The following is a 24459-nucleotide window of genomic DNA, read 5'->3' as shown; positions in this document are numbered from 1 at the left end:
TGTCTTCAGAACACGATTGGACCTTACGCTGGATTACTCTACTTTAATTACTTGCTGAGGTAAAGCTGAGATGACATGGACTCGCACACGTGCTATGTCGCTGGCATGAATATTGGGAGATTACCGTGGTATAGTGTGAAGAACAAATTCCTGTCAAAGTTTAATTTTGTGAATGAGTCACCTTGGTGCACCTTTGGCTACATCAAATCTGCTTATCAAACATTTATTGCCACTTCCTTTCTCCTAGCAGGCTGCCCATGTCAATTCTTACCCACATGGTAATACAATTCCGATTGTTTTTATTTATTAATTCCATGTTTTATTATAAAAAGTAATGCTGAGACCTGAGATATGGTAATACCTTCTGCTGAGACTGCCAATATTCACAGAAATATCATCATACCATTAGCTAAATAATGTAGCTTGCCTGAAATGGGAGCACCATTATTTTCCAGATCACCTCCAAACAATGACTTTCATATTTATAACCAAAGTCTAGAGAGTCACCAAAAAACAATGCATTCTCAACCAATGATTATTCTGTCTGAAAAAGCATAATTATACTGTCCTGCGTACTTGTTAACCTGGCATTTCTAATTCCGTGGTATCTTTAAATCTTCAATATGACGTATCCTCTGCACCATCAAAGGAAATTGACTTTTTGCTCCTTTTCTTGTTGTACATTTTCTTCTTTCTCTTGCTGTTCATCTGGTGTAGTTACATAAAGTGTCTGACAGGCACAAAGCGTCTGGGACGGCCGTCTTGTCATGACGTCACAGCAATCAGTTACGAAAGAAACCTTAAACTGAATCATTTTCTAAGGTTCTGTTCGTTCTCTCCCCTCTGGTCTGACGGCTATTCATCAACCATATTTCACGGTCCATGCGACCACGGTCATTTAAATGGCAAAGATTGAGGGATACTCAGATATGATTCGTCATCGGTAATGATTTTAAATGCAAAAAAACGTGAAATAAATTGAAAGTGCAGCCGTTTAAAAGACTGTGTTGATATTGACAGTACACTGTAACTGTGAAAATAACCTTTAGTGAATCAGATTTGGAATTAAATCAAATGTCGCACAATTATTTTGGAGAAGTAAAAACAGATTCATGTGCCATAACAAATAGACACATGTCAGCCAATCACGATGCATCTAAACAGGAAGTGACAAGAAGAAGCTTAGAAAATATTTTTTGTTGTTTGGTTAAGGTTTTATTTACTCTTAAAATATATGTAATTGTCATTTCAAGATGTGACGTCATCATTAGCCCTGAAACGTTCCATACATCAGGCACTTTACCTACAGCAGCATTTACCTGCAGGGGTCGTCACAGCGAGCCAGTATCCTCCATCTTAACCTTAGTCGCGCTCTTATCCTCATCACGTCCTTGAGCTGATCATAAATGATGTTTTTGTCAATCTTACCACCTGTGACTTGTTTTGAAGACGCCGTTCCTTAAAAGCTGTTGTCTTGTGTTGTTTTTGTCTGGGTCAGTTGATGAAGAGGCTCTGAAGAAGAAGATTACCGATGAACTGCAAAAGAGCCTGGAGCAGGATCGAGCCAAAGCTGAGCGGGAGTTGCTGTCATGGTGAGGAGTTCATACTAACTCAGACAAAAGCCTCCATCTTTAAAAAAAATGCTCAAAGGCAGCAGCAGTTGGACAATGTGACAAGAGTGGTTATGTTTACTTGAGTAGTTTGAGGAATTATTATGATATTTATTTGGAACATTCCTATGAATTGTTAGAAAAAAGCACATTTTCAAAATATATGAACAAGTCTTGACCTCAAGGGCTAATACGATTATATCTAGCAATATTTAAAATTAATTGTTAAGTTGTTTTAAAAATATATATATATTAAGAAGTAGAATAACACTCAAAGTGCATCTTTCTGGGAAGAAGCCCAAGAAAATCCCATGAATAGAGTAACAAATTCTTCAAAAGATAATTGGATCCATATAGTAGTCACCATAAAAATATAAAAATCTGTTCCTTGTTCTATTGTCAACAATTATTTTTTGTATTTCTCTATAGTCTGTTTTCAGACTGATGAACAGCATCAACATTTATCTGGGTTGGGATTATTTGTTAATGCAATAAATGGTACTTCCTAGTGATAAATGTGTCTATTTAACTTTTGATTCATTTACTTCTCTGCTAACCATCCACGATAAATGTTCTACTTCTGCATCTGGAGTTTTCTTCTTTGCATAGCAGATCTGGGTTTAAATCACCTTGGACTCCCTACGCTTTATTAGACACCAAAGACGCAAGTGACTATTTTTTCACCTTCATTAATAGTTATTAAGGTCAACATCAGTCTTACCGACGTCCGCTGTGTTTCCATCTTCAGCACCTTTTCTTCTCCTCCATCTCTGCTACTTTTCACCTTTTTCTTCCAATGAATCAATCATGAATTCTAAAGGAGGTGCTCTCCTGGGGTAATTTCCTCGGTGTTCATCCCATCATACATTAGCAATGTCCGAAAGAAGAAACCCCACTTCTTTTAATGAGGGGTACATTTTTCACACCCTTTTCTTCAGGTGTCTTCTTCCTAATGATGCCTAATGTCTGACATGTCACCTACTGTACCTTTTCACCTTTTTAATAGACGTGGATTAGGTCCAGCTTCAACATCATTTTAAGTATATCCTGTACATACACCAGACGGGGTTGGCCCATTAATTACCTCTGTTCTTTCAGGGAAATATATATTGCTGAGATATTGCAGTGTAATTATGAACACATTTGTTTACTTCATCTACCTTCTGTAATGTGTCTTTACCCGCCTAAATTTCATTATTTCCAACCCTTAAGATAAGTTTTCTGTCAGAAAATAGGTAAACGATGTCGTCCAGATGGGCTATAGATGAGCAGCTGTGCCTTGGATATACAGGATTTCTGTCGTTCACATCAAATTCACTCAAAATCAGATTTAAATCCGACCAAAGGCGGTATAGAAAATATAAATTGGAAATCTTCTTAATAGAAATTTGCTCTGAATCAGAACCCAGCAGAACACCTATCCAAAGGGAACTTCTACTTTGGAGGAACCATTTTCTTTCATGGCTAAACAAAGGTTTAAATCTAAATTTAAAAATATATACACTGTAGTGCAATAGTGTCCAAATCAAAGAGTGAGCTTTGGTTAAACAGAAACCTCCAACTCAAAGTTGAAAATCTGATTTACAAGACAATGCTGCCAATTATATTTTCCTTTTTAACAACATGCTGATAAGAATTGTGGATTTCAGCATTTTAGTCTAGTAGAATATCAAATTGAATCTCTTCATTAAGCGTTCCTTTTTGTTTTTATTCGTTTAATTTCAACCCCTCCACTGCAGCCCAACACACAGCTACTACAGAGTGTGTTGATGTTGGGACCTGTGTATCACAGCTCGTGCAGCTTTCCATAAAATATTCATGGTCAACATTCAGCTACATTATTCCTGACATCAATATTGCATTGGCTCGTATAAATGCTTTGTCTGGGGGTTCTTCGCCAGAGTTTGCAGTTGTTTTGGAGTTCTTGTGCCTCAATGACTCTGCCTGGGTCTACTTGAGTTAATAGTGACTGGATGCTGAGAAAAGGTGGACATTTAAACCACCCAAGAATATTTTTATCAATGTTCTTTGTATTGACCTCGATTTTATTGGCATTTAAATGTAGCGTTATGTCAGCTTTATTGCCGATCTATAGCGCAATTTGTTGTTTCGTTTTTTAAATCACTTTCAATTGAGCATATCAGCATAGTTTCATAGTTACTGTTGTAAATTAGATGTTGATTTAACCTAATAGTGAATTAAATCAGTCCGGGGAAAACCCCAAGCTAGCATAGGTCCATTGGATCAGCCCACTTTCCTGTCACAGGGGAGTTGAGTCAATAGAGCCAAAATAAGAAAGAGCCAGGGAACACCCGGACTGATCTCTACTCTAGTCCATCAAAGTGTAAAAAAATCTGCCTCGAACCTTTTCCATTTACGACTTGTTCGACTGACCATCCACAGGACATGGTTTCACCATGTTCTTCACTATAATCTTTGTGGACTACAAAGACTACTTTCACAATATGACTTCCATACATCTTATTCTCCAGCTCAAGCAGCCTCCATCCATCTCAACCAACTCTGTCAGTGACCTAGTGTCCAATAAAAAATGGGCCCGGCATGCCAGGGAGTGGAATGCGACGTAGGTGAAGCAGACTGATGGCTAGCTTTTAGAGACGACACTCTTTTTTCTCAATGTAGCAAACTAGAATGTTTGTGTCTGCACTAAACTTTTTAAGTGCATTTGCTGTAATGGAATTGATAAACGAATAGATTAGAGGAGGGAAACAAATACAATATATAGTGTATATCAACATCTATTTTCATATCCATCTAAAAATATAGAAGGAAATTGAACAAAAATAAAGACAAATGACAAAAAAGTGATAATAATACCTTTAACACATCTCTAAAGATGTGTAACAAGAAGAGGGATCTGCCACACAAAGTTGTAAAAGAATCGTAGACGTTCAAGTACAAGTAACGAACAACTACGACTCAATCAGTGAACAGAAACGTTTGGTATAAAACGCCAAGCCTGATGGTCTGTTAAGTAAACCATCCCAGTATTGTCTTTATTCAACGTACGATTTCACAACCCGGTATTACCATCCAAAACACCAAGCGTGGTGCAAAATACCAAAAATACCATACCATGATCAAGAAAGAGCTTGAAATAGAAATATAAGCCCATAAGAACAGTAGACCACTGAATATTTTCCTCAATATTGTGACCCATGAAGATCATAGTCTTAAGTTTTGTTTAAGTTTTTTGTTAGGTGTCAATTCATTCTGACTTTTTCCTATAAAATAAACTATATATATGCAGACGAGAAAGAAGAGTGTGTATATTTTTATAATAAACTTCAAGCGACACATTTTATTGAGTATTGTTTTGATTGTTTAAGGCAAGCCCTTTGTGACCCTGGTCTGGAAAAGCGATATATAAATACAAATTACTTACATATTTGAATTGAGAAAAGTGAAAATACTTCAATAATTAAATAAAAGACTGATGTTCTGAGGGCCAGGAAAGATGTTTAGCCTGTGACCTGGTCAACCCCTCTAGTACTATTTTTTTGTTGAATTGAAAACAGATTAAAAAAAATAGATGCACAATGTTATAAATTTGGCACTTATGAATTGAAAGAGATACGGCTAAATGTTTCCTTGCTTTATACTCCTTGTTGACTGTATGCTTTGTGTAGAATTTTTTTGACCTTGTTACATTTTCTGTTTCTGTCTGAACTTCATGTTGCTTTGAGATGTTGCACTATCTAATCTGGAGCTCCTTAGCTTACTATTAAAAAGCAGTATTTTTTGCAAAGTGGGACAAAGTCGCAAAACTTTTGTTTTAACAGCTTTTTAATAAGTAAGTAATTTTTATTTGTATAGCGCTTTTCCAGACCAGGGTCACAAAGCACTTAAACAATCAAAACAATATTCAATAAAAGATATACTTTAAAGGTGAAGATAAAACTGATAACACAACAGGAGTTCCAGAAAATCAAGGAAAAGCCTGAACAAATAAAAACGTTGTTTCTTGAAGGAGTCAGAAGACTCCATCAAGCGCACCCAGTAGTCTGCAAAAATGTAACTTACTCTTCAATATTGCCTTTGTATATACACATTGTTTATATTTTTCTGTGCCATTTGATGATGGCACTCACTGACGTTACAATATGTCCTAAATTAACATTATCTTTAAATGCACATTTTTATTTGAGGGTAGATTTGCCGGATAAATGACAATTAGAAATGCTTCTTCATACGAAGTGGGTTCTTTACCTGTGATGTCGCAGCAACAGAAAAGCTTGTTATACAGCCATTCAAAGCATAAGGTGCCCAGTTGGCACTGAATTGTTTCCATTATGTTATCAGCCAAGATAGCAGACGTATTTCCACAATGACTGTGAGAGTACGTTTAATAAATTCTTGGAGCCTTTTGCTAGTTATTTTTAGACTTTTTTTTTAAGGGCGACTGAGCAGCTGATGTAAGTGTAGTAAAGAGGTTAAATACACACCATACATAACTATGTGATAATAAATCCCATTCATGCTCCTAAAACTTTTTTTTTGTAAAAGTCAATGCCAAAAAGTTTCTGTGCAAAGGTAAGTCAGGTGCAGCGCAACAGAGCTGCAGCATGGCACCGTTGAAAAGGTCATTAGGCATGTGTGCGTGCACTTGTAGGTTTGTCTGCGTGCACACAATGATGGATGGAGCGTGCTAGTGTGTGCAGGCCAGCAGAGTGTGAGACTGGACATGGCTGGTCTCTCCTCATCCCTCTCCCTGCTGTCTGTCTCACTCTCTCTCCGCTCGGCTGCCTCACGGCCGAAACATGTTACGCCGCCGCTTCCTCTCTCTCCCCTTCGCCGCCGTTCTTCGCATCCACGCCGCCGTCTGCCAGTCGACTCGCATCCGCCGCTCGCTTATTTAGTGAGCGTCGCAGGGCAAATGTCAGCTCAAAGACACCGGGCATTTGTTTTGATTAGACCTACCTGTCACCTCCTGGAGCCGCGGTGACAGCAGATGGTGATCACTTTAAAAATCTGTCGATTGTTATTCATGAAGGCTTTCATAACTGCTCTGTTTACAAGCTGCTCGCAAAAAAGTTGCCATACCAACTATGAATCTTTTTTTTGTTGAATAATGGTTGAAATAAGCTTAGCATAAATCACCTGTTTTGGAACAACAGAGCACAAGAGACTGTAGTTTATAAAGTATAGATTCTTCCCCCGAGGCTCAAGTTTCAGGATAGTTTTATATATCTAGTGTGTTTTCATCCTCCGTGTTCATAGTCGATCCTTAGAGCCTTCTAAGGAATCTTTGGAAAGACAATACTTACCCCTTTTGACTGTCTTGACTCTTCCTAAACTGTTTCAACTTTATCAAATACTAGTTTTTAGTTGATATTATATAGATTAATATATTTAATAATATTACTACTATTTAATAATGGTAAGGTGCAAATGAAATGTGTGTTTTGTTTTTACAATACTAGCAAAAAGGTGTCTGATTCTGGTGAAAATGAAATGGTTCATTTATAAAAAAAAGATTTTTATGCTATAAATTGCTTCACATTAAAGGGAACTTTTTCAAAACTGTGGATAAGGATTGTTTTGACTGGCTACTTAACTTTAAGGAATTGAAGTAATGGCATGAAACTTACTTTATTTGTACTTCATATGATGCTAAATGTATAGCCTGGTTTCACCAAATCATCACAACCTCAAAGAGTTTACATTGCTCCTCATCAGATGGTAGGAAACTAACTGTTGACCTTGTTAGTGCCTCATGATCAGATCTATTGGACATCATGGGTCTGATGAAGCTTCGTGAAGCAGTGTCATTATTTTCAGGGTCCACTAGATGGCATTCTATGCACTATTTTTGTTTTGAACAACTGTTCCAATTTAACATCGCATCATTTTGAAACTTATTGCGTCAGCCTATCTCTATAATACAATATTAATAATGATATATAATTAAGTGTCTTTTAAATTGATCTTGGAACTGTTGAAACTTGTGAGTAAGTCGGCGGAGTTGGGTTTTCACATTAGTTGCGCTTTAATATCTCGCTCATGAATCTAAATTGTTTCGAGGCTTGCATGTAAACTCGGTTGCATTCATTTCTGTGTCATCCTTAATTTCTTTTTAACAGAAAACCCAACACAACAAATTATCTCTGGTACAACCAATTAAAACACATTTTCTCTGATTCACTAGACTCCCCAAGGCTATTTTTCTTAAATAAGCAACATATTTTATTGAAGAGATGAGCCTTTTCCGCCGATAGATGATTATAAAAATGATTAAAATCATATTGGGACAATAATATGAATAAAAAAACAGGCTGGGGAATGTATCTTTGTAGTGTCCTTATTCACCAAAGGTCCCTGAAGTTAAGTCTATAAGATATGTCAATTATTTCTGTGCTAATGGTTTCATTTGAAATAATTTTTTATGTTGTTATTTTAAACTTAAAACCTCACCAATTCAACCATGTCCTGGAGTCAGATCATTTATTTAGCCTTCACCTTGTGCATTTATCAAGCAATTTACTCAATCTCCTGTTTTTTCACAGTGTGTACTATGGTGCTGTTAGTTTGTGGTTCCTGACGGAGTTAGACACTCTCATCAGTCACTGTGTTTTCACATCACCGTGTTGCTAGGTAACCTGGGAGGATGACTTGAGCTTGTCAAGGCTGTGTCTCATTGAGTGGAGAAGTCTCCATTTGGGAAAGTACCAGGAAATCATGTTCTTGAAGCTTTTGGTACTCATCATTTGCACTTACAATTTGATATTAATTGATTTGTGTTTTTGTTTTATGCAGTTGAGAAGTTAGTTAAATAACAGAAGCGTAGCTGTAGAGTGAGTTTATAAAATGTTGCTTCAAGGAACATATTTTAATTTCACTAAGATAAAATGTTTATTATTCCATAACAATATAAGAGTATATTTGCAGTAGCTCAAATAAAGTGTAACTCCGAGTTCTCTCTCTCCAGGCTGGAGGCAGAAAAGGCTCGATCATCAGCGCAGGTCCAGGCCGAAGCTAAAAGCCACATCCAGAGTGAAGTGTCCAAACTTCTGTCTGCCGAGCGTGACTCGGCCCAGGAGAGCGCCCAGCAGGCCATCTTGAAGGAGAAAATTGCCGCCGAGGATGAACAGCGTCAAGTGAATAACTACGTGAGTTTTATGAAAATCCTTTTGCATTAGCTAATAATGTGGTCCCTAACCACGGAGCAGAAAGGAATAAAAAAAAGAATCGATTCTTCTCTTTTGTATTGATTATTACTGTCTGAAAGGTGTTTTCTTTTGAGAAAAGTATGTTTCACCAAAGTAAGATTAACCTGTGACTAATCTGGACACATCAAGATGGAGTTTTAATCAGGTTTAATGCAAAAATAAAGCCCGTAAACTAATGAAAATGAGGAAAATGCAAACCAGTCCCAATTATGGTGGATGTGATTTTAATTTTGTTGTTTTCCAGTCATGCTGTTTTATTTTTGCAGTTTTTATCGGAAGTAATGTGAACATAAACCAAGATAATGATGGTGACCCCTGCACCCGTGTCGGAGACTAGAGTATCTAGTGTATCTGTTCTTGAAAAGTTAAATGAGTAAACGCGGCTTTTTTTTATTCATGTGCCTGTTTACAGGCCATTTCTTTTAGTTAACCTGACCTACACAAACATTTTCATATTTCAAAAGTAACTATAGGAAATATGATATTAAAAAAAAAACACCTTCCGGACAGTGATAATCAACACGACTTTATTTATTATGCTTTTCTTCTGTAAATATCAAATGAACTGGTACAGTTGCATGTGAAATAACATGACTATCGCCAGCATTCTTTGCCTGTCATTTCCAGTGTCTCTACTATGTCTGATCTCCCATTGTTCTTCCTATTCTCACCCTCAGTATCAACTCTTTCACATCCAACTGTGCTTTCTGTCTCTAATCTATACATCAACTGCTGGACTCGCTACTGTCCTATAAAACTTCCATTATACTCTAGCTGCTATTCTTCTTATTTCCACCGTATTCACACACCCTTTACATCTGCTTTTTTTTGTTGTCAATTATCCTGGCTTTTCCCAATTATAGTTGCATAGCTATATATAAATTAATTGAACTTGAAATTATCAAGATCTGCCAATATTTATTTAATCATCCATTTCTTTAATGGATAAATACCTTTTATTTTCATATATATTACATCTGGACAGTCTTTTATACAACACAATGCATTCTAATACACACACAACACATCCATTAAATTGGTACAACTAAACAATGTACACAATTTTCCTGTGAGTTCTATCGTTTGTTTGAGGTTTACCAATTGGGAGCTTTGTTTGCACTACCTGCCACTTTGTTTCTTTGAATTACACTGTTGATGATTGCGAATTGAGGAATTGAACTCAACAGCAGCGTACGGTTTTATAACCAAATGCATTTTTGCTGCAGTCTGTCTACTGTTTACAGACCTCTTCAATTGATTATACAGCTCATTTCACAGACACTCATCATCGTATTCAAAAAACGGAATCGTTTCTCCTGTAAGAAGCCGAGGAGCGTTGATGTGATTCGATGCCGCAGGACAAGTGTGTGCGAGTGATCTCTCCTATGGAACGGCGATCTTATCTGAGAAAATAAAGTGTCGAGAGAATCTGTGATGGGGATATGGTTGATCGGAAGTGTTTCTTTCTTCAGCGGTTTCACTTAAACTAAGCTGGCTTTTTAAAGTGGAGATTGTGGGGTTCTTTGTAAGAACTTTTTTTCTTTTTGCTGCTGCAAACAGACTAAAGGAGGAGATAAAGTGCATTCTCTTGTACCTGATTCAACTTGCCTTATTGGTAGTAGGACTTCTGCCATAAATCAAAGAAATTGTAGTTGCATTTATATTATAAATGCACCTTTAATATTTCTTCTCTTAATCGGGAAAAGGACAATGTTGTTGCCGAAGAGGGATAAATGTGGGCGCCAACCGTTCAGCCTGACTTTCTTTATTACTTATCAAAAGATTTGTTTCCTATTTAGAAAACTGGGAAATCAATTCAGCTAAATTGAGTTCCACCCAGAGTAAAGTTGCCAAGAAATTCTAATCACAAACAGGGGAAAAAGGTAGCAATGAATATGTATCAAGACCACGAGCAGACTAGTGATCATGGGTCAGCACCATGACTTGTCAATCACCACGCAGCCTCACAAACAACAAACCGTTATGGATTTTTTTTTGGACCAACTGGGCTGGCACCGGCTCGCCACATTGATTTAGTCCAGACTACTTTACCATCCCATAATTAAGGGTGTTTTGTCTGTCTCTGCTGGCACCTCACAAGATCCCACAAGGATACCGAAATATAGACTCTACGATAAACCCCTGTTTATTTTGCAAGCTTTAACTGTTATAATGCTATACAAATAAAATGTATGAATTTGCCATTTCATGTTATAACACTGTTGGGAAGCGAAATTGGTTTCGATGGGTTTGCAGAGTCAATAAGTTGATGGAGACGGAGGTCCTGGGAGACTTGAAGGTTAGTTGTTCTAAGTATGTAATCTGGTGGCTGATGGAGGTTTCATCTGTGATTTTTTTTTTCACTGCTTTTTTCTGTCCCTGCTGAACGCCTTGTGTATAGTCTCATGCACAAGTCTCTCGAAGTTCTTATAGTTGTCTCTCAGAGAGCCTGCTGTTAAATTAATTTAACCATCCTCAGCTTTTCCTATATACAACTATCTCAGTCTGTAGATTAACAGAATCTCTTTCCTTACAAAAAAGTAGAAGTTGAAAACGTTTTCTCATTTTAAAAATAGGACACGTGTCCAAATTTCTATTTCTGTTGCGTGAACGTGTACTTGATTGTGTTTTTATTGAATGGGGTTTGACCTGAACCTTGAGCTCCACACTCATTGCCGATGGAAAAAACATTTGTCTGTGTAGCAATTCTGTGTTCTCTCCACAGCCAGCTATTGATTTGTCCCCCTCATTAAGATACAGGTCAGAGCGAACAGCAGTAGCCGGTGGAGAGCCCCTCCTCTATTTCACACTTGATGAGAGCGCTACTGTGAACAGTTATGCCTCCCCATGCCTCCGTATAATGACCATAACCTCTGCAACCATGGCTGCACCAATTCCAATTATACCTTCGCTGGAGAATTGCCCAAAGACATGGGTTCAGAGTGTGGTCAGAATATTTTATTTGTGACATATCACTTCAGCTCGACTTACTCCACACGGATTTGAAGTCATTCAGCGAGGCAATAAACTAATGCTTTTGTTGCCGGAGCTCCTGCACGCTCCTGTGGTTTTTAGATGGTCGGCTGTCAGGTGACCATCAGACCCGTTCCAAGTCGGCAGTGACAACAAAGCAACCGGTTATGATTTAAAAGCGATGTGTTTGTCGCCTCTGGAATGGGAATGACGTCAAATCTTATATTTTGGAGGATCTATACTTTGAGGTAATCCTTTAGTTTATGGATTTCTATTGCGTTTATGATTATATTTATTTTCTTTTTTTTTTACTAACTGAAACCAGCAATCTTTTTTAGAAGGTTATGCCTTAGGAAAAAGCCATCCAGCAATTCTTCTTAAAGCACGGTCCACAGCTTTTTTTTTCATCACGAGCCATTTTTATTCAGGCCTTCAGATTAAAAATGACTACTATTTAAATGACCGAAAAATGTATGTTAAGTGCATGAAAAATGCACATCAACGTAATTCTGAGGGACAAGGATTGATTTTCTTTTGTAGAATTTAATATTTCCTTTAAAAGGAATCACATTTCAGACAATAATAATCAATACCACTGTGGCTAAACTTTTAAAACAAGTGGCCGAAAATTGACTTGGAGGGCATTGGATAATTGCTATGTATCTGAGCTGCACGAGTTCATTCTACATTGTTTTTGTGTTGTTAAATAAAGATTACTAACAACTCTGATGTTCCGAAACCCCTTGAATGCTTCAGTGTTCCTTGCGTGCTGAAACTAATGATCTCATAGGAGAGCTACTGGCTAAAAGAAAATGACAATTCAATGTAGGACAATAATGAATAATGATAATCAATAATGATCACACTGTGTAAATGGACATCTTGGTAGGGGTCTGTAAAGTTCACTCGGACAAACAACTTACAAAATGAGAGGATTTTAGACATTCTCCTGGAGTTAAGAGTGTCCATTATTGATGAAATTTCGTTGATAAATTAATATATAATAACTTGTTCCTGTCTTAACAAGAAGGGAATTCAATACATTCTTAGAAGACATGACTTCAATGTTCAGTGCATCTGGATCTCAAATGAATCACCCCAGTGGGTGTTGGCGACCAAGTCCTTGAATGATTGGCAGAGTATTCGGAAGCACTGACACGAACCATGCTTTTTTTGTCAGACAACAGAATCCAAGAAGCCCAAAAACACCCGTGTCAACGAGAAACTCCTGGGCCGGGACATTTCAATTACTGGTGGACGAGCGGGGCTGGCTGTTGCCAGTCAGCTTGACGTAGAACAGTAGTGACTAGAGCTGGAAAAGCCTCGGAGGCGAGGAGTCCTACCGAGTGGAAGGTTTAACTACTGGAGTGGAAACTGACTTGGTGGCGGTGGAGAATGGGTAAAAGTTTGACATCGAGGTCAATACTTTCAATGGTTGTCAACAGAAAACACTGAAAAGGCGATTTTCCCAAGTATATACACTGTATATATTTCTTCAACTACTTCACCACCTCTCCGTTCTTCTGCTTGTGTCTCTCCATTCTCATTGTACCGCACCTATTCTGAAATGGTTTTCAAGATCTTACACTTAAGATTGTTTATTGAGCGTCAGCATTTTAGCTTCACTTTTCCTATGTAGATCGGACATATGTAGACTTTTATCGGAACACCAAATTTTTACCCAGATGTCCCCTTTTGTTGTACCAGGCTTCAAAGAAAGTATAAATAAATAACTTGTATTGATCATGGGTTTCTAAAAAGTGCTTCATAATAAAAATGGTAGTAAAAATAAATGCATTAATCGGATGTAAAATTCAACTTTGTCACATAGTAATTGCTAAAAAAATAAGCCTGCACACTAGTGAAAAAGTCATACTTTTAATGGAATTTTCTATTGTTTTTCTGGCATTCATGTTCATTAATTTTTGCTGCCACACTTCGAGGGAAAACCTGTGAAGATAACATTAAACCAGTCTGTGGTGCAAAAAAAAGGTTAGAGACCCCTGGTACAACTTATTACGCTTGTTCTGTTTTTGTGCATTAAAATATAATTACAATTCTTTAGAGAAGGCAGAAGTGATAATTGGTTGTAGTAAATAGTTTGTTGGGTTGTTAAAAGTGTTTTGAGATTGTATTGAGTGGCTCTGTGTGTTCAAGATCACTGTGAAGTTACTTTGCCAGACCGTCGCCGACACACACTTCACATTAGAGAACTAACACGGCAAAGAAGTTGATTAAAACCCAGTCGTCATTAGGAATATACGGCACTTCTTGATTGATGGAAGCCGAGGGCAAAACCGGGATCTGTACAAATGTAATTGAAGAGGAACTTCTGACATATACCATGGTCTAACGAAGATTTATTGGCAGGCGGCGTAAGCGGGTCATGTAGTTCACTATTCACAGGCCGCCTGTGTCGGTTCCTCACATGCTCCTTAATGAAATCACAGACCTGTGCTGCTTTCTGTTTGGATTTTAAACAAGCCCACTCCCCGTGGAGCCAATGTGACCCGATGACCAATCCATCACTCGCTCACTGCGTCTCACCAAGACACTCTTTTCAACCCTTAGGCAGACTTTTCAATCAATCAAGGAGTCATCAATCTTCTCCAGTTCCGAAAGTAGCACTCTTGAGAGCTACCTGGTAGCCATGGATTTGTCTGATGCGAGAGAGGTCTAACACACTGGAGACTACATGTTATTATCATGATATTACTCCACGGTGTGTCTCTTTACTATATTCTGTTGGATAGAATTATGGAAAAGATGTTTCCGCCTGGTAACTTCATGTTTGCAGACATTAAACTAGTTTTAAAACTAAACAAACTCCAATATTACACTTTACCAACAAGCTGAACAACATTTGTGAGTTATCGAATATCTGGGGCATTAAGTACCAAAAGCTTTATGTAAGTTTCAAATATTTGTTCATCTTTTTTCTTGCTCTTTTCAACTCCGCAGTTAACCCGAGAGTCTTTGAACCAAAGACTTGTTGGCAAAAGGAAAAACTGTTTTTTCATTCCTCATTAAGATTTTTTGTTTAGTAGTAAACCTTCTTGTTATTTCTGAATAACTTCGCACTTAGGATATTATTTACTGATACATTATAATAATCCACTTATAGTCAATGACATGATCAACTTATGTCATTTAAAATCATTTCCTTTTATGTCAACATTACCACACTACATACATTGTGTTTGAAATGTATTTCTGGGTTTATGTCAGAAATTGAAAATACTTTCAAATATGTATCGATATTGTTCATCAATATTCAACAGCCTTTTATAATTTTTTTATTTAAAAATTAAAGAAAAAAGATATCCTATGTTTTTTGGGGGCTTTAAAATCAGATTTTATTTTAAATTTTGGTAATGTGTGTTTAAAATAATAAGTGTTATTTAATTTCTCTGTAATTTACAATGTTCACAGCTATATTTCATTTTGGGTGCTGAAATTAAACTTCCGGCCCCTAGATGGCAGCAGTCATCCTCAGGAGGTAAGAAACAATGAAATCCCACAAGGATCACTGAGGATGAGAGGATACAGTCGGCTCCAGCAACTTTTAAAGATGCTATCTGTATATATTTTTGCCTTTTGGTTCCATCAATTTTTACCAAAAGACAGTGTCCCCAAAATCATTCCTAAATTGAATGAAAGTGTATCAAAATCTATGGAATCGTCCTGTGAGCCGAGTATATCGTGTCGCGACCGCTGGAGCCCTTACGTTGTTTTTGTAAAAGTTCAAACTGTGATCAGCCAAGTTTGCAGTTTTTACATTTTAAGTCAATTCACACGACCGGCAATTTTCGAATGTTTCCTGTCCGCTGAACCGTGAACCAAGAAAAACTAAACCCAACATTAGTGGGGCTTACACACACACACACACACACACACACACACACACACACACACACACACACACACACACACACACACACACACACACACACACACACACACACACACACACACACACACACACACACACACACACACACACACACAGACACACACAGACACGTCAGTCCTGATGGCGCTCGAGGAGGAAAGACAGTACCCACTCTTTCCTTAAATTGTGTTCCATTTGATGCTTGGCTGATTTGAAAATGACTCTGGGAAAAGCTTAACATTTTTATTGCACCATGCTTCAACACTCTCCTCCACCATCACTGCTCTCTACTGCCACTTTCACTTCGCAATCCTGAGCCTTGAGCTGCAAATGTCCTGTTTCCCTTATCCTGCGATGTTGTACATCACTATTGCGCCTCAGATACACACAACTGGACTCGGCTGATAATGGAGAATTTAATTTCCCAGGTATTAAAGAAAACTCGCCGGATGTTGATTTGTTGCCTCTTGGTGGCATAAGAAATAAAATAAATAAACAAGTAGAGCCTTTTCTCTTAACTTATTATTTTTTTCTCTCTACATCACAGACTGTGGGGAAGATTGAGGCGAGGAAAGGTCCCCCATGTCTGTTGCTTTTGAAGAAGATAAAGGAGGAAGTTGTACGCTGTGATTTACATACATTTCGGATTTACTCTGTACAAATTGCATCCAATCTTTGGCTGTGAGGGAGTAACCTTTGTTGCACTGGCTGTGCCGAATTCAGCTGCTGTCACTTTCTTTAAAGATAAAACCTGTCTGATGATTTGCAGATAGAATGTTGACATAACTCAGGTTGTGGATGTTCAGTGCAGAAGGATAAAAACCGTGTTTGCGGCTGTGAAAGATGCTGTATGTTTTTGTGGTCAAATTAAAATGATTTATTTGTTTTATACGAATCAACTTGACTGATATTCTCAACAGTTACATAAAATAAAGGTTATAACATTTATTTTACTATTGTTTTTTTATGCATTTTAAATATTATCTTTAATGAAGTGAAAGAGGCAGCAGGTGGCAGTAGTATTCCAGATCCTATTGACACAAAATACACAACAAATAGGAAAGAATAAAAGCTTATGCTTGAGTGACAAAACCTTCAAAATATTCCCGGATCCATACTGCTAAACAAAAACAAAATTTCTGTAAAATGCCATGAAAAACATTTTTACTCCCCTTGTGTTTACAGATCCAACATCACATTGTTATACATGTAGAAAAAGCACCATTATTTCACACAACAACGGCCTCTTTGAGTGTCAATTGTCGCAGGCAGATTTCTGGACGCCTGGATGTTCATCATGCTCATACAACATGGCTTAATTTGATTTAAACATTCCATCAACGGCGCACAAAATAACTGATTTTCTTTTTTTCTGTACTTAATACTTTCCATGCCAATTCATCTTTTTTGTGTTTATGATTTCACAAGATTGTCCGTCTCCTTCGTCGGACCAGGCTAAAGCAGACAGCTGCCAAAATATCTGACAGGTTGAACTCCGGGTATCAGAGCATAATAAGACTGTTTTTGTCAGCAGCAAGCTAATGTGTAGTTTGCCACTTTTCAACTGCTGACGTGCCCTCTTTAATGAAAGATGTGTGTGTGTTTTTTAATCAGTTGTTTCTGTTTTATTATCATCCTGGGCCACTGACTTTTTTGGGACCTTGTTGAATGTAAAATTCAACTTAAATAGGTTCCAAACATCTCAGCTTATGTCATAAACGGTCAGGCAGACAAATGGACTCAAGTATAGACTCCTTGATGGAGGAAATAAGCGGCAGAAAATGACTGAATATATGCATTTCCTCTTGTTTAATGGGACAATCCGCTTTGATACCACCGTTCCCCCATTTGCTCAATTTTTGGATAGTGCCCACTCAAGCGTCCCCTCCATCATGGGAAGTGCAGCTCACCACGGTCCGGGGTGTGGTGCCCACAAGCCGTGCCAACGCGGGGTTCAGATAGGAGGTCGAGTTTTAATTGGCAAGGCCTATTGCTGGCACTCAGCACCCGGCCCTCTCCCTGTCAGCTAATTGGCTCTGTGAGTGGCCAACAGCAGTAGTGGGATGTGTCGGCGTATCTATTGATGGATGAATATTGGTGTCAGGAAAGAAGCTCTCCTGACAGCGAAAGCTTGTACATTTCATTTGCAGACACAGACACAGCAGGAGGTGCTTTTTTTATTTTTATCTCAGAGTATTTTGTTCTTTATTTTTCCAACACATATTAATAAGGGGTTTGCCCTTTTGTCCCTCACACATGAGGAGCTAATTACTAAAAGTTTTCTGAAAATATGATTTAATTCCACTTTTTAGAACTTTACAGACGCATAACTACATTGATGAGTAATGCCTTTATAAGCACCTGCACGTGTTCTTCTAGATCTTGATGGACTTTTGTCACTCAGTGGTTGCTAAAATACTGCAGTGACCACAGTTGCGATTGGTTGGCTGGGCGGCTAAGCACCACGAGCTGTTTTAATAAGTTGTTTATTTTCTCACGTGCTGCAAAATATGCATCTTTTTGTAATTTTTTAAGTCACTAAAAGTGATCTCCTGACTTCATACTACATGTCGCTCAGCTCAAGATAATGTTCTATGATGAGAAGATAAAGAAAAATGCAAGGTTTTTATACATTTTTCTTGTATATGTCCCATCAAAAAAAGAAAGGAAGTGTCTGGATAAAAGGTGCGTAAGTTACCCTATTGTACAGATAGCTTTTGGGTAAACAAAATTTTACCCGGAACCATTATGATAATTTCAATATTTTTATATAATTTCATCAAGTTCGACAGGCTAAAATAAAAACGCCTAATAGTGTATGTCCACAATAAAGACATGAAACGATGCAACAAAAAAAAAAAATTGCTTCCTCTAAAGTTGTATAGGTGATTTTCAGTCTGTGATCGGGGGTCACCCTGAATCTGCTGACATGTACTTGAAAGACAGATGGTGAAGGTGTATCAAGGCCCCCTCCTGGCATCATACGGAAGCCCACCTGCTGCTTTCTAGAATAAATATGTGCTTTCCACAGATCATTGACAAAAGGATTTGTGAATATGCAGATAGCTCATGTTAAGACAACCGGGCGGGGAGGTGCACACTGGCACACATTCACTCTGTCCATTTTCCCCCTGTCTTCTTCCCCCTTGTCTCCTTTTCAACATTCCTCTCACCTTCTCCTGCCTTCAGAGCTTTCTAGCCGCCTTTCATTCAGACGCTCCCTCCTGCCTCCTCTGTCCTCCCCAGAGACCTGCAATCTCTTCCTCCACTGTCAAGTCGCTCACTCTGTCCTTTGCCATCAAGCCAAAGAATTATCCTCCCTTCACTCCTTTCTGTATGTGTAGAGAGTTAAGCATCTGCTTCTGCACTCTTTTCTGTTTCTGTCTCTTTTCCTTTTAGTGCAGGAGTTATCAATGAGCGAAGATGTTTGACCTCTGTCTCTGACCTGGCTTGAAAAATGGATTCAATTTTTATTAATTCTGTGAATTTAAACGCTTGCAACCACCCTTAGAATGGGGCTGATCATAATGTATAAGTTAATACATAAATTGGTTGGTTTAATGTGTTTTTATTTTATTTTTTTTATCATCAGATGAAGCCATATTTCTGCCGGCATTCATTTCGGAACGTATTTCGATTAAATTTGTATTCCATGTGCTATGTTTTGTATTTTTCGTGTGAAATGGCAGACAGTAAAAAGTGATATTGAGTTTTTTTTTTCAGTTTGTTACACCTCAAGTGTTATTGTGTCACTGTTGGCTATTTGGCTTCACAGAGGAAAGGAAAACAACTTCCCTCTATTTCCTAAATCTTTTCATCTTACATCATCTTACAAAGTAGGTCGATCTGCCAGAGGGTTTGAAGTGGCTGGAAAGTCAAAATTGGGGGCTGTAGAAGCTTTTTATCTAATACAAGGAAAAAGATTAGGACCCTAGTGTATCTGCATCTATTGGATCCTTGAGAGGATCTATCAAATCAATTGAGTTGACTAACTTTTGTTCCATCCTTCATCGTTTTCTATGCAAATATCACTGTAAAATCTAGGCTCTGCTTAGTTAATGTGGCAAATCTTGATTAACTTGTTTCAAATGAGAAAAATCTCTAAACTTAGGAAAATAATGTCTCAACATGATCTGGATCTTGTAATCCATGCGTTTAGACTATTGTAACGGTTTATTTCCGTGTCTCAACAAGAAGGAGATGTCTCGCCTGCAGTTGATACAAAACTCTGCAGCGAGAATTCTGATCAGCTCTAGTAGGAGAACTCACATTTCCCTGATCCTTAGAATTCTACATTGGCTGCCAGTTTCTTTCAGGATCCATTTTAAAATTCTGGTTCTTACTTACATATCTATTCATGGTCAGGCTCCTCCTTACATCAGTGATCTGATCCAGCCTTACACCCAAGCTCAGGCTCTGAGGTCTGTGGATCAGAATCTACTGATGGTTCCTCTCACACGGTTAAGGACTAGAAGAGAGAAATCCATCCAGGCTGTTGCTCCTAAGCTTTGGAACGATCTTCCTCTGTGTTTGATGATCTACTGCAGGGGTCGGGAACCTGTGGCTCTTTTGATGATTGCATCTGGCTCGCAGATTTCGGCTTTTCAGATAAAACATAAAATATTATCACTTGTTTCAGGGGTGGGCAATACGTCGATCGCGATCGGGTCGATCGCGAAGCTGTTGCGAGTAGGTCGCGTGATTTAATAAAATATGATATAAGAAAATAGTAAAGAGAGCTCAGATTGGCTGCTGTGCATGTCAATCAAATGGTTATTGTGCCGATTGGTTGAAAATTTGATTGACATGCACAGCAGCCAATCAGAGCTCCCGCCTCTTCCACTGAACGCACGGAAAAGATCATATGAATCGAGAATAAAAAGAGCAAAACGTGCGACAGTCATTTTACGCAATTCAGAAAAACGATGTAGAATTATAAGCTTGTTTTTTTTAAATAATATATCGAACAAAATAATGCGCGTTTGATTGCTTCAGGTCTTCTCTGCGAGAGTCACAGAAACATGACGTCAGGTCCATCAAAGTTAAGCTGCAGTTTCAATGAAAGTGCAACAAATGCTGGTTTTCCTTTTGTGATCGCGTCCTTAAAACACACTTGCATTAATACACCATCATATGATGACTATTTGTAAATTACCTTTATCTCATGAATGTAATAAGAATACGCAGAAACACAAACGCGTTAAACAGGTGAGCCACAAATTCTAATGACGTCAGAGACGATCAGACAAAGCGATGATGATGTGAAGTTACTGATGAACAGTTTTATTCTAGTTAAACTTCATCTGAAATTTAATTTATCCACTTGTGTGATTCATATCAGACATGTTTAAAATTAACAAATATAAACTGTTTCATGGCTCTCTGAGTCAAAAAGATTCCCGACCCCTGATCTACTGACTCCTTCAAGAAACATCTTAAGATGTTTTTATTTGTGGCTTTTCCCTGATTTTCAGGGAATCCTGTGTTTGTCTTATGTGTCTTGACCTTTTAAAGTATTTGTGACCCTGTTCTCGAAAGACACTTTACAAATAACTATTACTTACTAGATGTTGCCTTTAACGTGTCCAACTTTTTTTTGCTTATTATCATTCATTTAATTGTTATTCTAATTCAATTTTTTATAACATCACGAGAAATGACCTCCTTAAACTTTGTAGTTAATACCTTTCAGGTTCTCTCAAGGTTATACATCTGAAATCTTTCTGAATGTTTGCTTCCCTGCTGAGGAAAAGCCTTTTTTTATGAACTACGCCACAGGCTCTTTATTTGTGGTCCATTTCACCAGGTTGGTGACCAATTGTCTATGTAGTAAATTTTTATTTGGACGGCCCCTGTGTTTAAGTCATGTTCCTGACGTACCCACGCTCTGGGCGAGACTCTGCCTCCCTTCTCACATGTCCCTGTGTCTTTTAAAATGAATGTGCGACCCGTCTTCTCCACTATGTTGGACATGATCGATGGCCGTGGACTTCCAGAGGTTCTGTCCCCAGGCTGCAGATGAAGGCAGCTCCTAAACCAAAGATGATCAATCAGCCGGTTTACACCCCGGGCATCTGATCAGCCGATTCATCAATCTTTGTGAGGCAGATGTTGAGGCGCTAATATCGGTGTCTTCTAATGCATTCTGAGGGGCTGAGAGAAGAGTGGGATTCCTTAATTTAGTTCCTAGCTGCTGAAGTTTTATTCTATTTCGGACAATCTAAACCGTAAAAAAAGAAGACCTTAAGGTGAATTGAATTAGAGCCACATGGTTTGGGGCCCACCCTCTCTTAACCTCTGCTCACACATAATGAAGACTCCACAAGGACACTTGATTTTTAATGTGATCTTAAACAGCCAGCTGTTAAGATCTATACACAAACACTGAAAAACCCACGTCCTCCACCTACATGTTTAGCCCCCCGACTCTGGCCTTTTGGTCCGTGTCCTGGGCAGGTCATGTGGTCCTCCGACCCCTGGGGTCACAGAATCATTACTCACAGTGCGAGGAGCTCCCAGGGGAGAGTTTCTGTGTCTGCGGCCTGACAAGATTTATATCTGTGGACTCTGTGACATGGTCTGCGTTTTTGCCGAATTGCTGAAGAACGATGCGAGTTCTGAATTGTCCAAGTTTTACTCAGCAGACACTAGAAAGACGTACCATTATTACCACGATAATAATTGACTACCAGGACATTGCCTAGTGTTGTCTATGCACATGATTCAAGCGGGCGTGCTAGCTTCAGACTGAAGGGTGAAAAAAAACCATGTCATCTCGCCTAAGTGAGAGGTGACACGAGTATTACGCTGAGCACTATAATGTGGAATGACTTATGTCTCAATAGTGACACAAAGTGTAGTGTTTAACACCGCCATTAAGGGCTTTATGCGATGGTATCATTTTACCCTCCATCATGTCTATTTGATCGTCCACTGATTGCCTTTTAAATGCTCAACTCTATTGACTTTGGCGGCAGACTGTGCCAAGACCGGGCAGTAGTCTGAGTGCATCGAGGCAAAGCTGCTCTTTCAATTCTGTAGGAGTTGCTAAGTGTACTTTGGTTGAAAAAGAAAAGTATCCTGTTAGGAAGTATTGGGTTCTAACGATTAACTCTTGCCTTTGTACTCATTTATACTATTTTTTTTTCTTTTTAGAAGGGTATCTTCTCATACATTACCCTGATGTTGATGTTTCTGTTGTTTGGAATTGCAGCACAATGAGGGGTTTGATTGAAATGGACTTCAAACCCAATTAAACATAATATTAGAGAAGCTTCTTGAGCACATTTTGCTCTGGATAAGAAATGCACAAAAGCTCTTGGAGTATAAACATAATGTCCTACCATTTAGGCCATCAAGGTATTTTGCATTTATATTGTATTTTATAACGCTTCCCTTTTTACCAACCCTCGTCATGTCGTAATTAACAGAGAATGTCTGCAGCTAACTTTGTTATCCACCAGCTAGACTAGAAAGAATGTCATTCAGTCTATTCTATTATAGCATTTTTAGGCTGGTAATGTAACGCTTCAGAGACTCTAATTTACAACTAAAAAGACCAGAAAAACGTGGTACTGGCATTTATCAAATTATACCTTTATCACAAATAAAGTGTAGCGTTAAAGGCATGATATTATAATTAAATTATAAAAAAGTTTTCTTAAAGAAAATGATATGCTTTGTGTTAAAGTAGGACTTTCTGGACCTAATCTCAGGTGAAAAGACAGATGTAAGATTTATATTTGAAATGACATTGAAGCATATGATCTATAATTCAGAAGACTTGACTTGACAGCTTTAACCTTTTAAATACATTTATGATGCTTTTTTTTCAGCTGATAAATGGACTTGCAGAAAAAGGTCGGGTAGGACGAAATCAGTTCAAAACATACACGATAAAGTAACATTTTGTCATAGCTTTGACGCTAACAACATTGTTATGAATGTATAAAACATCCTTTTTTTCTTTTATGAAGCAAATCTCTTTAGTAGTCGAAAGATTTAAAAACTAGTCGTTCCTTATGTGCCTTTTTGTCCTGAGTCCTTGGTCACTGTCCCCTACTCCATTTTGACGGGACCCATCGCCTCAAATTAAGTCCGTCCTCTCGTGCACCAGCCCCGCAATGCCAATTAACTTCCTTATCACCTTCACATTGTGGTGCCCTTTGACCCCTGGCATCGATGTCCAAGCACACAGAGCCCCCTAGCTCGCGGCTTCAACCGTAACTTGTCACAAACCTTGTCATTCAGGTCGGTGATGAGGCGAACCTGGCCGTCCACCGTGCATTGATTCTAATGCTGCGCTGAAGGAGACGCACCAGGGTTATAGATGGCTGGGAGTTGATGTGATGAGATTTGTTCTCCATCGATCAAAGCAGCTTGTGAGATAATTTCTTGTAAAATGATTTACTAGCAGCACGTTCTAGCCAAGGTGTGTGGTAAACATATTTAACAAATAAGTCGTCACCAGCTATGTGTGAAATGAACAGCGTTGGGGGGGTTATGGATTATTAAGTAAGAGTGAAACACTGTTTAACTGAATCGTTTCGTAATAAAAGTTTCTGATTCTGATAAATCACCCTTTTTAGAAGCTTATTTATTGTATTGAACAGTTTTGATACAGTGTAGTTCAGTTTTTATCGTCGTTATTTAATAGGTTTCTGTGATCAATAGTTAAACAAACACAAAAGTAAGTAAGTTATTTATATTTATAGAGCGCTTTTCCAGACCAGGGTCACAAAGCGCTTAAACAATCAAAACAATATTCAATAAAGTATATACTTTAAAGGGCAAG

At 38.2% G+C, this 24459-nt stretch overlaps 1 protein-coding gene across 2 annotated transcripts in view; it reads left to right on the top strand.

The window, feature by feature from the left end:
- The window catches only part of chchd3a (coiled-coil-helix-coiled-coil-helix domain containing 3a), a 71465-nt gene that overhangs the window by 9293 nt on the left and 37713 nt on the right, over nucleotides 1-24459 (top strand). For both annotated transcript variants that reach the window (XM_087787273.1, XM_087787272.1), the window contains 2 exons: nucleotides 1499-1592; nucleotides 8560-8740. In XM_087787273.1, the coding sequence (XP_087643399.1) occupies nucleotides 1499-1592; nucleotides 8560-8740 (275 nt within the window). The remainder of the gene's footprint in view (nucleotides 1-1498; nucleotides 1593-8559; nucleotides 8741-24459) is intronic.

This window comes from Callionymus lyra, chromosome 3 (genome assembly GCF_982586985.1).
Source record: "Callionymus lyra chromosome 3, fCalLyr1.hap1.1, whole genome shotgun sequence".
NCBI classification, from domain to species: Eukaryota; Metazoa; Chordata; class Actinopteri; order Syngnathiformes; family Callionymidae; genus Callionymus; species Callionymus lyra.
The sequence above is the reverse complement of the archived record's forward strand: the minus strand, read 5'-3'. Positions and strand labels throughout refer to the sequence as shown.